Here is a 17353-nt window from a genome sequence, read left to right as displayed (position 1 = left end):
TTCTCTCCTCAGCACCAGGTTTATGAACATCTGCACCTCAGAGTTGGATCACCAAACAGACTTCTGCTGCCGTTGCTGGTGGAATAAAATGAACAAGAATCTCCGTCAGAGTCTCTTTCTCTGATGTCACATCCTGACTCAGACGTCTGACTCCAACCCCCCGACCAATCAGTGACCTGTAGTGTGATGACATCACAGCCGCTTAGAACCTCGGCAGAATAGATACAGAGAAAGTATCTACTCGGCACGTTAGACCCCTAGTAGGAAAGAACCGAGTCGGGCTGAGTAGATACTAGTGGAAACGCGCCACAAAACTAGCACGAAAGCTGTTGATGGATGGAATTGGTTAAAAGGCATTTCATGCGATCAAGTTATTTCATTTTATGCGTTGGAGTCGTCCGCGTCACATTTAAAGCTGTGAGCATTACAAAAAAAGCTGCTTTTGTCTTAGTGCTGCAGCAGAAATGTGAAACACCCTGAAATCAAATCAGCAGGGCTGATGACGCCGAGGACACGTGTCACGGCTTTGGGCACGTTAAACCAGTTACAAACGGAGGTTGGAGCCTGAACCTTCGACGCTTGAGCCGTCACACGGGTCTCTGCCTGAAGCCGGAGGATTGATTACATCAAACACTGGGAGTGATTGACGGTTGGAGATGAGCAGTGATGGTCAGCTGACGGCAGCGGGTTAAACGTTGCATCATCCACCCTATTGGGTCACAGTCACTAAATTACGGCTGTTATTTACGTTTATACACACGTTAAGTCAGAATTTCATAAACATATACTTAACTCATTGAGCTGGACTGTTCACCTACTTTAAATTCATATCAGTATTTTTTAAGAGATATTCTCTCCGTTTCTGCTGTAACTCGCCAGAGTCTTGGGTCAAGGTCGGCTTCAGATACGTTGACGACTTCTTCTCTTCATTGTTGTAACGTGTTGGACAATGAACACAGGCGCTCACTTTTCCTCCTTAAACCAATCAGAAATCAATCAATCAATCATCTTCAGAACTTATAACCAACTTAATCTTTCTTTCATTCAGTCATGTGTAGTGTTTTGTGTCAGCCTGTTTCAGTTCTAGTTTGAGTCTAGTCTTTGGGTCAAGCTATTATTTTAGTTTTTATTAGTTTTACTCACGTTCATTCTCCTTTAAGTCGTGTCAAGTTTCAGTCAACTAAAAGTTGCATTTTAGTCTTTTAGTCAGAATTGTCCATTTTAGTCTAGTTTTAGTCAAAGATTGTATTTAGCCAAACCTATTTTACAATTCAAACAAGGTTCTTATCTTGCTAGTGTGAAAATAACATGTGAAATGATAAACTGGTAACAATGTGTTGATAATTTCACACATAAGTCGCTCCAGAGTATAATGGCGCTTTTCCACCAGCACCTACTCGCCTCTACTCATCTCAACTCGGCCTGGTTTCTTTTCCACTACAATTCAGCTCCTGGAGCAGAAGTAGGAGGTTGGAGTGAAGCTGCTGTGACGTATTTGATTGTGTGCTCTAAATGAAGAAGACAACACTAAAGATGTAGAACCTGGAGGAGATGATAGATGTGCTGCTGGGTCTGTGGCTTGTGTTCCATATCAAGTTAAAAAATGAGAGTGAGAGAAGTTTTTTTGTTATTTTTTTTGTCTCGGTGCTGCTGAAAAGTCAGCTGGAGCCGTGAGCAGCTATGAAGTGACAGAGCTCCTGGTAGATCTGGTCGTTCCTTATCGCCCGTCTAGATCCCTTTTTAATTCTCTCCTCAGCACCAGGTTTATGAACATCTGCACCTCAGAGTTGGATCACCAAACAGACTTCTGCTGCCGTTGCTGGTGGAATCAAATTAACCAGAATCGGTGGCCTGTAGTGTGATGATGTCACAGCCCGACTCAGACGTTTAGAACCTTGGCAGAATAGATACAGAACAGTATCTACTCGGCACGTTAGACCCCTAGTGGGAAAGAACCAAACTGAGGAGGAGAGTTGAGTCGAGCTGAGTAGGTGCTGGTGGAAAAGCGCCATAAGCCGCACCACCGGCCAAACTATGAAAAAAGAAACGGGAGTTATAGGTAATAAAATGAACACAAGTGAAAGAAAGAGTCTTTGTTGACGTTGTCTCCCCTCTCTTCCCCCAGAGACCCACAACCTGCCCAAGCAGCCCCCCCTGGCCCTGGCGGTGGGCCAGGCCGCCCAGTGCCTCGCCATCATGGCCCGGACTGGCAGCGGCTCCTGCGCCTTCGCCTCCGTGGACGATTACCTGCACTAGCCCCATGTACACCCCCCCCCAAACACACACACACACACACACACACACACACTCTCTCTCTCTCTGAAGACCTGCCCAGAACCCCCCACCTCCTCCGTCAGCGAGCAGATCTCCACTTAGCTGATATCGTAACCACCTCGCTGCTTCTCGCTCTGCTGATCCCGCTGAGAGGACGGGCGGTCCTTTCTGGGGAGACCTTCAGAGGGCCGACACCCCCCCCCCCCACACACACACACACACACACACACACACACACACACACACACACACACACATGCTGCCCCCCCCCCCCCCAACTCCCCTCGGTGAATCTGGAACCATGGCCCCCCCGGGTCCTGGAGGCTGCTGCGTCCGTCGGCGGAGCGGCGACGCCCCCTTGAAACTCTCTGAGCTGAACTCATGAAGACTCGCAGCCGACCCCGACCCCCCCCCCGGTGTAGAGAGGCTTGCAAACATGCCACGCCCACACAGGTGAACGCAATGCCCCCCCCCCCTCCGAGGCTCGCTGAAGAGATGTGCGCGGCAGAGACGTGCGCGGCGCATGTGAACTTCCAGGAAGCCAGAGAGTCTCGACGTTCCTCGTTTTTAAACCTTTTTGTTCTGTTTTTGTTTTTATTTGTGGAGTGCTGGGGGGGGGTGGGGGTGGTGAGGTAAGGGAGGGGGGGTACCTGCCTCTGATTTAGTTTAGTTTTATTTCCTTTCTTCACTTTTTCCAGGTTTACAAGGCAGATTCTTCTTCTAATAATAATTGTTACCTGCATTCTCCATATATTTGTTGAGCGCCAGCGAGAGCGAGCCCCCCCCTCACCATCATAATAAAGGTCCCGATTCCACCGTGACGAGCGTCTGTACCTGTTAACATGTATCAATACGTTATATCGATAGAGTGACATATTTAGTTTTCAAATGAAACTATTGAGAATAAAACCAAACCAGAATCTTTAGTGTTTCTCCTCTTCCGACGCCAGCGACGAGCGGGACCCCCACCCATCCCGCTCCACCCCCCCCAGGTCCCGGTCATGCAGCAGATTTGATGCAAAAAGTGTTTATTTTCATACGGATGTCTTCTATGCTAATCCTTGACCCGCGGAGAACTCAGGAACCGAAATGTCCCTCTGTTTCATCGTCCCCGGTTACGACTAGTGTCCCGCCCCCCTGCCGCCCCTGGACTCTACTTTCACACCAAGATTTGGCCAAGATATTTGAACACCTCCACCCTCCACGTCGCCGCACGTGCACAACTACACGGCTTGTTTGGTACCAACTACCACAGAGACTCCATGAGGTTCTCTCAGATCTGCAGAACTGGTTCAGAAGCGGATCCTGCTTCCCCGTTTGAGTGACAGGTCTCCTCACACCCCCCAGGAGGAGCATCCTCCTCCACCCGGAGCCTTCAGTCCTCCCAGCTCCCCCAGAACCGCCACCGGACCCAACCAAATACTTGATGAAGGCCGAGGCCTCGCTCCTCGACTCCCCCCTCCTTTATTTTCTTTTAATTTATGTAGTTTTGGCAGATTTCCGGCAGCCGCGGCCTCGTCTGAAACCCTAGACGCAGCTGTACGTCGTGTCCTGGTCTGAAACCTATGCATGATGCCATAGTAGAAGTGGTGGTAAGATCAAGTTAGGTGTCTCTTCTTTTACGCTTTTCCTTTCCTCCTCGTTTAGCCAGTTCACCGTGTATAAGGAAGATGTCAACCAGTAAGTTGTCCACTGCTGATTGTGTCCATTTGGTGGAGAAAAAAAAAATGTGCAATTTGTGTGAGGGTGAAAAGATTTATATTAAAAAAAACAAAACAAAAAACAAATGAGCGTTTGTTTGGATGCTGCGTGGCGGTTTAATCCCAGATGTCGAAGATATTTTATATTTTCATCAGACTGAACATCTAGGAACAAAGAAACGCCCCATGACCCGATCTTGTTTCTGGGCCTTTAAACGTCGTTATTAAAGAAACCGACATCTGCAGCTTCGGCCTGCAAGTGGAAGTAAACACAGGACCAATAAACCGCTTTATTCTAGTCTATGCATCTCAGGCAGGGGTTTAATGTTAGTCTAAATAATCGTCAGTGTTTGTCCTTTTTTAAATACCGGTAAGTGTTTTTCGACAAAGTGCTGATTTCTATGGAGCCCCTAAAGGGACACGGATTTTTTTTTATAATGAGTTTTAAGCGTGCGCGTGAAACCTTTACGTGCGCGCGTAAAACCTTTAAGTGAGCACGTAAAGTTGTTTACGTGAGCACGTAAAACGTTTATGCACTCACTAAAAAGTTTCAGGCGCTGTCGCAAAACTTATAAGTGAGCGCCTAAAAACAAGTACATGGGAGTTTTGCTGGAACAGGAGACCCTCCAGTTGCGCCCTGCTGTTTTTATGAATGGAAATGACATTACAGGATTTAGCTGAGCTATATTTTAACCTGGGACTCCATTATAAGGACATTACCACTTTGCAAGTAAACAACTTTACGTGCTCACTTAAAGGTTTCACGCGCACGCTTAAAAGTCATAAAAAAATCTGTGTCCCTTTAGGGGCTCCGTAGATTTCAGATCAGACTCGAATGTTATTTTGGGAACCAGAACTCAAAAGAAATAATCTGAGCTCCAGGTTTAGTTATGATCTCCAGCAGTTGCAGCTTGACTTAATGATTTAGGAGACATTTCAATCGTTTTGGTTGCCGATTAAACAAAAAAAAACATCTTTGTTTCCAAATTAACTTCAAATGATGACAATTTGATGGGAAAACTGCTGCAGTTTGTCATTTGTAAATTAAACCTAAAAATTACAATTTAAAATCACCTAAAGTTCAAAATCTGCAACTGACATCAATTTAAGAATTTTTGGGGGGGTTAAAACTCGTACAAATGTGGTTTATGTATAAATTCCTATTAAAGCAGCCCGAGTTAAAACACAGAAGTTTAGCGTTACTTTGTCGTTTATTTAACTCGACTCATCAGAAGTGTAAATGTAATGTTTTCACGAGAGCAACCAACAGTTAAAACCTCGACACAAAGTCTCATTTAAAGCTTGATGTCACATTTGCTCAGCAGATGTCGCTCTAGGTTTAAGGTTGTGAAGCAGTTTATCCAACAGAAAACCTTTTACGCTCATTACTGTATTTTAATAATAAAATAAACCCTTAATTCAGATATAAACAGTCTCTTGTTGGGATGCAGGATGCAGCCGCTTCCTCATTCGACAGTGTTGGTGCTCGTTTGACCCTCGGCCACGTTTCCGTCCTGCAACCACAAGTCTCTGTCGGATCCACTGGATCCGGGTCGAGCCGTCTGGAACCGGGTCCTGGTCCTTTGTGTCGTCAGCTGGAGGGAAGCTGCTGCTTGTGGATCCATCTTTTCTTCATCTTGTCCGCTTTGGCCTTTTCTTTAGAGGCTGGAGGATCCAAGAGAAGAGAAAGTGATTGGAGGACAAGCTGCACTTAGAGCCAAATAATGAAATATAAAATCAATTGTAAAACAAGTACTGGCTGAATTCTTCCAGGTGATGCAGATTAAAGACTAATTCCTGAGAGACTTCAACAATATTTCACACCTACAAAACAGTTTAATGTTGAAGTCTGAAGCTGTAAGATTTTTTTAAAGCATTTATGGGTCTTGGAGGAACCAACTATTCTGTAAACCCCATGAATACCGAGTCTTGCGTAGTTCTTGGTAAAACAGGAAAGAAACGCAGCAGTAACAGAATCACACACGTGTGACGTCTGTCTCACACAGAAACGCAAGTAGAAGGTGTTTTCTGGGTCTGAGAAGACCAACGATCGGCACCAGAATCATCCTGAAGTTCTAGACGCAGCTGAAACACGAGTGTCGGGCCACAGCAGTGATTGTCATCAGTTATGATGGAAGTAGAAATAATCGTTTTCTACAGCTAGAACGGTTCCTCTGGTTCCTCTGCCAGTCTGGAAACAACGTGCTGAAGCACAGCAGAGGACGGAGCCCGAGTCGAGCTGAGCCCAGCGGGTCTGTTAGGACTTCGGACGGCTGGTAACACGCAGTTTTCAAAATAAAAGCTCAAGAGTAGACTCCGACTCGTCGCTCCAATCCGGGGAGGCTGCAAAGAATCAGAAGGTTTGAGACGAAAACTGAACCCCGAACGAGGGGATGCTCAGCTCAGGTTCAGGTAAAACTAGGGCTGTCAGTTAAGCACGTTAATTAGATTAATTACAGTGCTAATTAACACGTTATGAAAATTAACGCAATTGATGAGTGGCAAAATGCACAAGTATTTTATATTTGGCCCATTGAGGGACCCGTAGATCACTTCCCACCTGCGTTGCTAATCAAACAAAGCAGGGTGACGCATGGACGCGACTCAGGGGAGCTAGGCCAGCAAATCTTTGCTAGGGCCTTTAAACGGCAAGTTTATGTATAAAAAGAAAAAAGACGGGACTATCAACAAGAATGCAGTGATATTTCACATTTTGTAAAAAATAACTTCCCTATCACCGGAGCTGCTCCAGCCTGAATTATCATTTAGATGCTAAACACGCCCGGACAAGTTCCACTGTAAACGTTACAGGTACTGTACTAGCGCTAGCGTGAGCTCACTTCGCCAACCCACGCTTGCAGAATCTGGGAAACGAATGAGCAAAGCCACGACAGAAAAACGGACAAACTCAATTGTAAAGTGGGTTGCTGCTGATTGCAGGTCAATTTCAATCGCGTAAGACGAGAGACTCAAGGAGGAATGGTGGAGACCAAACCGTATTAAAACCACTCCCCCAGGCCAACGCGCACAGAAGCACGACCAGCTGAACAGGAAGATATTTTTTCTTTTGAATTTCATTTATGAAACACTTCACCAATAAAAATGTGGATTTCAAATCTTCTCTTCTTAGTATATTCAGTTGATTAGTCATGCACTGCAATGTTGTAATGTCCTAGAATTCTAATTCTTTATTTGGGGACCTTTAGCAGATATGAGATTAAAATGCGATTCATTAATTATAAATCCTGTAATTAGATTAATTTTTATTTTAGATCCCCTGATAACACTAGGTAAAACCTGTAATCTCCTGAATCAGCCGGGGCAGGAGCTTTTAAAAGGCTCAGCCGGTGAGACCAGAGGACAAATCCTGCAGTCCTGAAGGACTTGAACTCAACGATCCTCCGCCTGAAGTCTCTTCAGCGCCTGCAGAGACTTCAGCACCAGAACCCGCGACCACCAAAGCTTCTGCAAAGCCTCGTTTAAACCAGGGGTCAGCAACCCAACATGTTGAGAGAGCCATATTGGACCAAAAACACAAAAAACAAATATGTCTGGAGCCGCAAAAAATGAAGTCTTGTATAAGCCTTAGAATGCCCTGCTGGTAGAGACGCACAATTTAAATGACATATTTTTGTCAACTAACATGACCAAGCATAAATTACATAGAAACACCAGCAAAAATATTTAAAAAAATGAAATAAGGATTTAATCCAGATTTAAAGTAATTAAACCTTCATATTGTTAAGTTTATACACGTTTTAAAGGATTTAAAGTAATTAAACCTTATTGTTTAGTTTTTACATTTTAAGGACTAGTTGTTTTTTTTTAATGTTTTAATTAATTTTTTAATTGTAGTTTTCAATTTGTGTGAATTATTCAAGTTTAATCCACTTTTTTTTGTAAATTTTTTCATTTAATCAGAATTTAAATTACATATTTGGGTCAACGTGTAACAAACATGACTCAGCACATATTATATAGAAACACCAGCAACAATATTAAAACAAAAAATTTAAATAAAAAAGGATTTAATCTGGATTTAAAGTAATTAAAACCTTCATATTGTTTAGTTTTTATCTATTTTAAGGATTTAAATTTTTTGTTTTTTGAATCCTCTTTTCTCCTCAGTTATTTTTCCCTTTGGCCGGTTTGTTTCCAGCAGCCTCCTGCCTGGCGCCCCCCTGCTGGTAGAAACAAGTGGTGCAAATCTTCGTTAACAGAAATGTTGAAATTTAATATTTATTCTACATATTTTTACAGCATTGGAAAACTTTAAGAATGTTTGTGTCATGTTTGTCCTCCTATAGAAACCACATTAAAACCACAAATATATTTCCCTCCCCCATCGATTTCCATTTTCAAACATTTTTGAAAAAGCTCCAGGAGCCACTAGGGCGGCGCTAAAGAGCCGCATGCGGCTCTAGAGCCGCGGGTTGCCGACCCCTGGTTTAAACAAACGCTGGGCGATTCACAAAAAATAAAAAAACATTTCTGAAAAGGCTCCATTAGGAAAACTACTGGAAGTTTGTCCGTCTCAGTTTTGCCGGGTCTTTGCCAGAGAAGGATCTGACTGAGTCGTGGCAGCAGGTTGGAGCCCCGAACCAACGTACCCCAGTTCTTCTTGACGAACTGCACGGCGGCGCTTTTGTTCGGGCCCTTCTTGTTCTGGAGGGACAGCAGCTCGTTGCCTGGAAACAAGAGAACAGCGGGAGTGAAGGAGTCCGACGACGGGGACAAACGTGTCCAATGTGTCCGCCGTCCCCGCGGCTGCCACCCAGGGGGGGGCGGGGCCTCGCGGGACCAGGCGGGATGTTGCTATGGCAACGCTCAAATTGAGACAGATCATGGTCTTTCCAGACTACTGACACAGAGTGTAGCTTGCCTTTGAGATGAAACCGAGAAAAGAGACGTAATTATTCATCTATCACTCGTACACAAAGAGACCAAACTGATGTTTTACTCTGAAACTCTTTAAGCATCTGAGACAACAAGATTTCAAGAAAAGCGATGAGGAAACATCTGATTTACCAAGTTGATGCATTTTGAGGACTGATTACCTAGTTTTTTTTTTGTTTTGTTTTTTTAAAGTCCTGAAATTCAACGTTACAGGGAGAAAACGGGTCACAACAGGAACATTAAATGATTTATTACAGATTATGCTTCGATTTCGAGGCGACAGAAACCAGCGTCATGAGTGCTGCTGAGTTATATTTACTGTTATAAAAAAAACAAATAAAGGCTACGAGCTATTTATTTGTACAGAAAGACTTGAAGACCAGGATGATGGTTTTGTTAGAAAAACCACTAAAGCCTGATTTTAGTCTAATACACCGATTTCACCTCCAACCACTAGGTGGCAGCGTTGCTTATTTTCCTGCTGCACTTTCCTTTATTTGCTTCCTGTATGTGGCGCAGACACAGCAACGGGGTTAAGTTTCCCCCGAGCTGAGACTAAAACAGAAAGCTTTTATAAATGGATGAAGCGGTAGGTCATGTGACCCACGGGTTCGTGCTTAAACCCCATCTTTCCTCATACGAATGTTGCCAGACCATAATTCCACAAAACCTCTCAAAAAGCAGGTATTTCCTCTCGGCTGTTATTAAATATTAGTCTGATGTGGAATCAGGTTCAGCAGATTTGTCAGGTTTTTGTTGTTTTTATCCTCACTTCCCCTTTCACACAGACATGCGTCCTTGGTGTCCCCTCCTTAGCCCTTAACGCTCCTAAAAACTGTTTTCAGACATCAGCCGCGTCCAGGTGAACGCTGCATTTGTGGGCCCGGGTCTTACTTGTGGTCCTGCAGCTGCCCGGCCCGTACAGCCGTGACCGGAGGAAATCCTCGGCCGCCTGCCGCTGGAAGGACGCCGCCTCCTGCTCCCTCGCCGCCGTTGTCACCGTGTAGTTTCCCTTCAGGCTGACGGACACGACACCAGGGGCAGAATTCAGACCCGTCAATAACAGGAGCAGTGCAGCGTCTCTCCGACAAACACAGATTTATGTACAAGTAGGGCTGGGTATCGATTCAAATGTCAAGAATTGATTCGATTCCGATTCTTAATATTCAGAATCAATTATCATGATTCGATATTGTTTTGTATTAGTGTTATTTAAAATGTTTTTTGAGCTGTTGCCTGAATTATATGACTGTAAAATAACTAGTGAAATAATAATTTCACAATAATTATTGTGAAATAACTAAGAAATAAATAACTCAAACAGGCCTTTCAATATCCATTTAAAGTGCAAAAAAGAAAGAAATTGCAACAGTTCATGCAGTAAACAAATCATTTTAGCTTATCTAATTTATTCTGTCACCACGCACACATATTGCCATGAAGCACCTGGCATTTTTCAGAAGTGTCATGACAAACTGTGTGTCCGACTACTGGGATTAAAGTTCACCTGGCGAAAATGATGAAAAAAAAAAAAAAAAAGAAAATCAATCTTTAGACATAAGAATCGATTTTTAGGAATTAATATGAGAATCGATTTAGAATCGGAAAATCGATTTTTTTCAACACAGGCCTACGTACAAGAGCGTCGGAACACAAACTTATCCACAATAATGAAACTCTAGTCTGTAAAAACAGGCGTTCAGCTTCTTTACTTCTTCTCTGTGGGATCAGACAGACGAATGAACGACCATAAACTGAAGTTTTCTCATAGTTACATACTTCCTGACATCCACCGGTTTTGTGTTCCTCGTCTCTTCCGCCTCCTCGTCCTCGTCTCCTGTCTCCTCGTCTGCACCTGGACAGGTGGAACAAGGAGAAGTCACACCGATAACAAACCTCAACGTTTATGATCTATCGGGGATTTGGGACACTTCTTTACCTTCGTCGAGAGACCGTTTCCTGCAAAAAGAGAGCAGACGTACGTTAGAGGAGAGCTGGAGGAGAAATACACGATTCATTTGATGAGTTGACTTACTTTGAAGGTGCCGAATCGATTTCCTCCAAAACGTCTGCTGGGAGGAGTTTTCTTTTCTGAGGGGAAACATTCATGTCACTTTTCATTCCCTACGAAGAAAACTCACGCGTTCATTTGTGCTGGTTTTAAAAGCAACTTCAAGGTCACAGACGGGTAAAAATCCTTGAACTGAAGCGAGTTACCGTGATAACGGTTACGGCTGCAGAGTCTCTTCTAAATCATGGCTTTATGACCAAAAAAAATAAACAGATTAACTTTAGACACGAGGGAATAAACGTAAACAACCAAAACAGGGCGTCTACAGATTTGACCAAGGTAAATTTAAGACTTTTAAATACCATTTTCAAGCAAAATTTAAGACCAAAAACACGAGTCACTAAGAAATCAGCACTGAGGTCGAGGTTGCCAGATCTGACAGATTCCAGCCCAGACGTGATGTAAAACCCCCCGAAATAATGAAAAACCAGTCCGATTCATACATTCTCTATGTTAAAGCTGTCAATTATTAAATGCCCAATACCATTTCAGGTCATAAGCAAATGAAGCCAAAAAAAGTTCAGGCTCCAAACAAAGACTACAATTAAATTGAGTAGATTAAAGCAAATAAAATACCAGTGAGTTTATTGTGCATGTTTCTACTTTTCTCTGCCGTAATGGAAACTTTTTTGTTAATAATTTCCCCTAAATATTTAGTAAAAACCAGGAAAAGCAGCCCAAATATATATTTTTTCAATCCAATTGGGCTGAAACTTTCCCAACCTGGCAACACAGATTTAGAACCTCCGCAGGAGATTCTCCTCAAAACGAGGAAATAAACTTTTTAATTATGACCGGATACATTCCCTCTAAAATTAAGACCCTTGGATTGAGATTTAAGAGAAATTAAGACATTTACAGGCCGTATTTTAGCAAAAATGGAATGTTAAGACTTTTCAAGGACCCGCTGCCAATCTGCAAAAGGAGCCTTGCTTTTTGGTTGCAGTGGTTTAAATTAAAAAAAAAAAAAATGTAAACGTGACCCCTCCGGGAGTCTCAACCGTTTCAGTCTTCATAGACTACGTTTACATGCAGTCAAAATTCGGGTTATTGCTAATATTCCGGTTACTGAAACATTTGGAATATTCCGTTTACATGCATGAGCAAACAGGGTTATCCCTGTATACATGGTAATTGATCATTCGGGATATCTGGATCAAACCAGCGACGCGCGGAGAACGGGATGATGCAATTACCGTAATTTCCGCTTCTTCTTCCTGTATCCAAATTCAAAACAAATCCTGCTTCGCGCAACTTTTCGCTCACTTTTTTGTAAATCTTCTATCCCGGTACTTTCTACCGTCTACAAATGCCAAAATGTTCATATCCTTCATTACATTTATGAAGTGATTAGTCTCCTCCTGGTCTTGCGTTTCTCCGTGTTTATAATAACTTTCTGGACTCAAAAGACCAGGATTCCTTGTGAACAGAACATGCACAGAAAACAAATTTATGTTCCGTTTGATGGGGATATTCCATTTGGCGTTTACATGACCGAATATTCAGGTTTTAAAAGGAGTAACACAGGGGTCATATTCAGGTTTTTAAAAACAGGAATATGAGCAAATTCAGGTTATTCAAAGGGGTTATTATGGCCGTGCAAATTCGGGTTATTGACAATATTCGGGTTTTAAAAGGGTTATTGACTGCATGGAAACGCAGTCATAGATAACTCCCTACAGACGCTCGGGACGACACTCGCAGGGCTCCTCTTGTGAGGCGTTTTCATCTTAAGATCTTACTTTTTTACAACCATGTGGTCCTGACTCACTCACATGACCTGCCGTAAGTAAAACGAGGCTGATGACATCATTAACTGATGTCCTGTACTCCATAAAGAGTCCGACGACGGGGACAAACGTGCCCAATGTTTCCGCCGTCCCCGCGGCTGCCGCCCAGGGGGGGGCGGGGCCTCGCGGGACCAGGCGGGATGCTGCTATGGCAACGCTCAAATTGAGACAGATCATGGTCTTTCCAGACTACTGACACAGAGTGTAGCTTGCCTTTGAGATGAAGTCGAGAGACGAGATGTAATTATTCATCTATCACTCGTACACAAAGAGACCAAACTGATGTTTTACTCTGAAACTCTTTAAGCATCTGAAGCAACAAGATTTCAAGAAACAAACGATGAGGAAACATCTGATTTACCAAGTTGATGCATTTTGAGGACTGATTACCTAGTTTTATTTTTTTGTTTTTAAAGTCCTGGAATTCAACGTTACAGGGAGAAAACGGGTCACAACAGGAACATTAAATGATTTATTACAGATTATGCTTCGATTTCGAGGTGACAGAAACCAGCGTCATGAGTGCTGCTGAGTTATATTTACTGTTATAAAAAAAACAAATAAAGGCTACGAGCTATTTATTTGTACGGAAAGAATTGAAGACCAGGGTGATGGTTTTGTTAGAAAAACCAAGTTCATGTTGACAGATATTCACCCAAAGTGCAAATGGTTTTATGTCAGACGTCAAGCTTATTAAAGCAAGAGGAAGGAAGGACGGACGGACGGACAAGAGAAAAAGAACAAGGAGAAAGTGGGGAAAAAAGAAAGGAAGAAAGAAAAAGAAAGAAAAAAAGAATAGAAAAGGAGAAAGAAAGAGAAGACAGAAAGGAGAAAGGAAAGACAAAGAAAAAGAGCAAAAGAGAGAGAGAAAGAAAAAAAGAAAGAAAGAAAAACAGACAGACACTTCAATAATCCTGAGGTAAATTCAGTAGCAAATTCAGCAGCAACATTGATGCCAAAAAAGAGAAAATGGTGGAAATAAGTGTCCTTAGTTTGAAGCAGGTGAGATAGAAATGACACCTCCCAAAATATGTTCTATTTTCTTATACTATATTGTATTTCCTCCACAAGCAGTTTGTATAAGTGTGTTTTTGTTTATAAATTGTGTTCATTAATAAAATTTAAAAAAGAAAAAGAAATGAGCAGGATTATGTAACAAGACCAGCTGCTAAAGCCAGCAGTCTTCAACTTCAACTGTTGACAAACCTAATTCAGATACTGAACCGGGAAGCTGAAATGTTGTACTTTTAACCCTCGTGCTGTCTTTGGGTCAAAATCACCCAATTCTTCTATCCTTCTTTCCTCCCGCTCTCTTTGTCCTTCTTCCTTCCTTCTTTTCCTCCTTTTTTACCCTCCTTGACTCCTTTTTCTTCCTAAATCCCTTTCGTCATTCGTTCTTTTTACCTTCTTTGCTTTTCCTTCTTTCCTTATTTTCTCCATTCCTCCCTTCCTTCCTCCCTCTTTTCTTTCATTTTCTCCCTTCCTTTCCTCCTTTCTCCCCTCCATCTTTTCTCCCTTTCCTACTTCCTTCTTTTCTCTTTTCTGCCTTACTTCCTTCTTTCCCTCCTTCTTTTCTCCCTTCTTTCCTCCTCTCCATCTTTTCTTCCTTACTCCCTTTCCTACTTCCATCTTTTCTCCCTTCCTTCCTTCTCTCCTCCCTTCTTTCCTTCCTTCCTCCCTTCTTTTCTCCATTCCTTCCTTCTTTCCTCCCTTCCATCTTTTCTCTTTTCTCCCTTCTTTCCTCCCCTCCATCTTTTCTTCCTTACTCCCTTTCCTACTTCATTACTTCCATATTTCCTCCCTCCACCCTCCCTTGACCCACAGACAGCACAAGGGTTAACCACAGACTGGTTTAGCAGACGAACCTTCTGCTCCTGGAACAGCTGCTGGCGCCGCCGCCGCTTCTCCTTCAGCAGCTCCTTCTCCCTGAAAAACATCCACGTGGTCAACGTTCACAACGGCTGTTATTTAATTACCTGCAGCCGATGTCAAATATAACACCAAACAACATAGAATATGGAATAAAACCTAAACTATGATACACCTGGTCATAATAATTCCAGATTAAGAAAACATCTCACGACTTTCTGAACGGAGTTCCGCGTCGCTACCTTCTCGCGCTGTCCAGCGCGTGTTTCATGCAGGATAGAGCCTCAGCCTTGGAGTCTTCAAAAGTAACTGCCTCTGGAGCCTCATCGTCACTCTCGTCGAGCAAGAGGGCAAAAGTCTCTGTCTTTTTTGGGCTTTCTGCTGTATTCAATGAAGAAGCTGTTTTTCCACGTTGTTTTTTCTTCGCCATGTTTGGTTTGTCGTCGAGCAGGCGCACAGAATAGACGTCATCACACTGACGTAGGGGGAGAGTTAAGGAGATCTGCCCTCCAGCGGCTGAGAGGGGAATTACAACCGAGCCCTAAAAACAGTAGTTTGTTTTGTTAATTTTCTTTTTAATTAATGTACACAAACGATTATTCAATAATAAATTGTCATTCATTACAAATAACCTGTGTGATATATCATCTAAAAAACGATTACATTTTAGTGTTTTTTTTTTATAAATAAGATAAGATAAGATAAGATAGTCCTTTATTACTCACTCAATGGGGAAACTCACGTGTTAGCAGCAGTACACTTAACACACACACACACACACACACACACACACACACACACACACACACACACACACACACACACACACACACACACACACACACACACACACACACACACACACACACACACACACACACACACACACGCATGCGGGGAAGGGGGTAAAAAGGTAAAAAAGTAAAAGATATATATAATGACAAAATATGGACAATATATACATTGCGGTGGAGATAAAAAGATATAAAATATAAGATAAAAAATAGTGCAAAGGAAAGAAAAACAGTGCAAAAAAGCAGGTAGAGTGAGTGTGAGGTAGAAAGGTATTGCATAGATATTGCACATATGATTATTGCACATCTAGTTATTGCACATGTTATTATTATTGAAATGAAATTAACTGACTTGATGATTAGTAATTGCATTTTGAGTTTCAGCTTAATTTTAATTAAATTAATTTAACTTAATTTAAGATTTTTTTTATTTGCCGGTAAATTATGTCTTTAAAGTTGTAATATTTACAAAAGAAACATCATAATCTTAATAATTTGACACAACTTGGTTTGAGCAGAAAAGTTGTAGAGTTGTGGATTGCGTCACACTTATGGGCTAAATGGGTTAAAAGGCCAAATCAATCTGTTGATTACTACTCATTAGGTATCGATGCTTCCATGTACCTTAGACTCGGTTAGCACAAGCTGCCAGCTCCAAACTGAGCTTTAACCTCCAACTCTTCCAGACCAACCTGTAAACAAACCGTATTCTTTATAATAAGTTTGCACTGTTGGGTCTTTATTCACAGCCCAGAAATCAATACAGTTCCAGGTGATGAGGAGCAAAATGATGGCAGCTATATGTTGAAGCCCCTATGAGGTTTGTTATTTTTATGTAATGTTTACCCGATTTGATACAAAAAATAAAATTACTTTTGTACAATTGTCATGGACAAATCAGGGTATAATTTATTTCTGTTGCAAAGTCAGACAAAATACTCACTCAAAATAGTTTTTATAATTACTAATTAAGAAAAAAAACTGTGTGAAACTATAAAAATGGGCACTGAAAGATCTGCGTGTTTGTTTGTCTGGTGCACCATAAGAAAACCAGTGAACAGACACAAATGTTTATACAAGCTTTTATTATATCATGCACAATGTTTTCCAGCCAGAGGTACACCTCTCTCAAACCACAGAGGTAGGAGAGAAAATGCACCCGGTGGTGATCGATCCAGTCGTATTTATACTGAAAACAGAGGTGTTTTTTGTACGTGAACCCCATCTGCCAAACATATCAGACCTTCAGCCGTATATCCCTGTTTAGTGCTTCCTACTTGAGATGTCAACCCAGATAACGGATGAGACCCATCAGTATTAAAACATCTGTTTCTCTTCATTGTCTTCACCTAAAGAAGAGAAAATATCGGAACTATTTTAACAGACAAGTCATAAAACAGGAGGTGAACCGGTCATGAGAAAAACCACCAGTGTAGAATCTTATAGAAAAACCCTTCAAACCCTTAAACAGAATGGATTCAGAGTGTAATACAATGTCTAAACATTAACCAGTTTAAAAACAAATGTAAAAACATGATATTCACAAGGTACAAAAGGGAAGGGGTTTAGCGGCTTTTAGGGGCCTGATATAACACTAGATTTGTTGTATGTATGTATGTATGTATGTATGTATGTATGTATGTATGTATGTATGTATGTATGTATGTATGTATGTATGTATGTATGTATGTATGTATGTATGTATGTATGTATGTATGTATGTATGTATGTATGTATGTATGTATGTATGTATGTATGTATTTGTATGTATGTATGTATGTATGTGTGTGTGTATGTATGTGTATGTATGTATGTATGTATGTATGTATGTATGTATGTATGTATGTATGTATTTGTATGTATGTATGTATGTATGTATGTATGTATGTATGTATGTATGTATGTATGTATTTGTATGTATGTATGTATGTATGTATGTATGTATGTATGTATGTATGT

At 41.8% G+C, this 17353-nt stretch overlaps 2 protein-coding genes across 3 annotated transcripts in view; one reads left to right on the top strand and one right to left on the bottom strand.

Annotated features, from left to right (window-relative positions):
• The window catches only part of ranbp9 (RAN binding protein 9), a 39695-nt gene extending 37393 nt beyond the window's left edge, over positions 1–2302 (top strand). For both annotated transcript variants that reach the window (XM_061731674.1, XM_061731675.1), the window contains exon 14: positions 2126–2302. In XM_061731674.1, coding sequence (XP_061587658.1) covers positions 2126–2256 — 131 coding nt within the window. In that variant the 3' untranslated portion in view covers positions 2257–2302. The remainder of the gene's footprint in view (positions 1–2125) is intronic.
• A 2910-nt stretch (positions 2303–5212) lies between these two features.
• Positions 5213–15061, bottom strand: nol7 (nucleolar protein 7). Its single transcript, XM_061730983.1, is given in 7 exon segments — positions 5213–5639; positions 8585–8662; positions 9765–9889; positions 10650–10704; positions 10880–10961; positions 14597–14657; positions 14843–15061. Coding segments are annotated over 7 exon segments (663 nt in total). The 5' UTR covers positions 15031–15061; the 3' UTR covers positions 5213–5565.
• Positions 15062–17353: the final 2292 nt, after the last annotated feature.

The sequence above is a fragment of the Cololabis saira genome, chromosome 10, assembly GCF_033807715.1.
Source record: "Cololabis saira isolate AMF1-May2022 chromosome 10, fColSai1.1, whole genome shotgun sequence".
Taxonomy (NCBI): Eukaryota; Metazoa; Chordata; class Actinopteri; order Beloniformes; family Belonidae; genus Cololabis; species Cololabis saira.
This window is presented reverse-complemented; position numbering and strand designations above follow the sequence as displayed.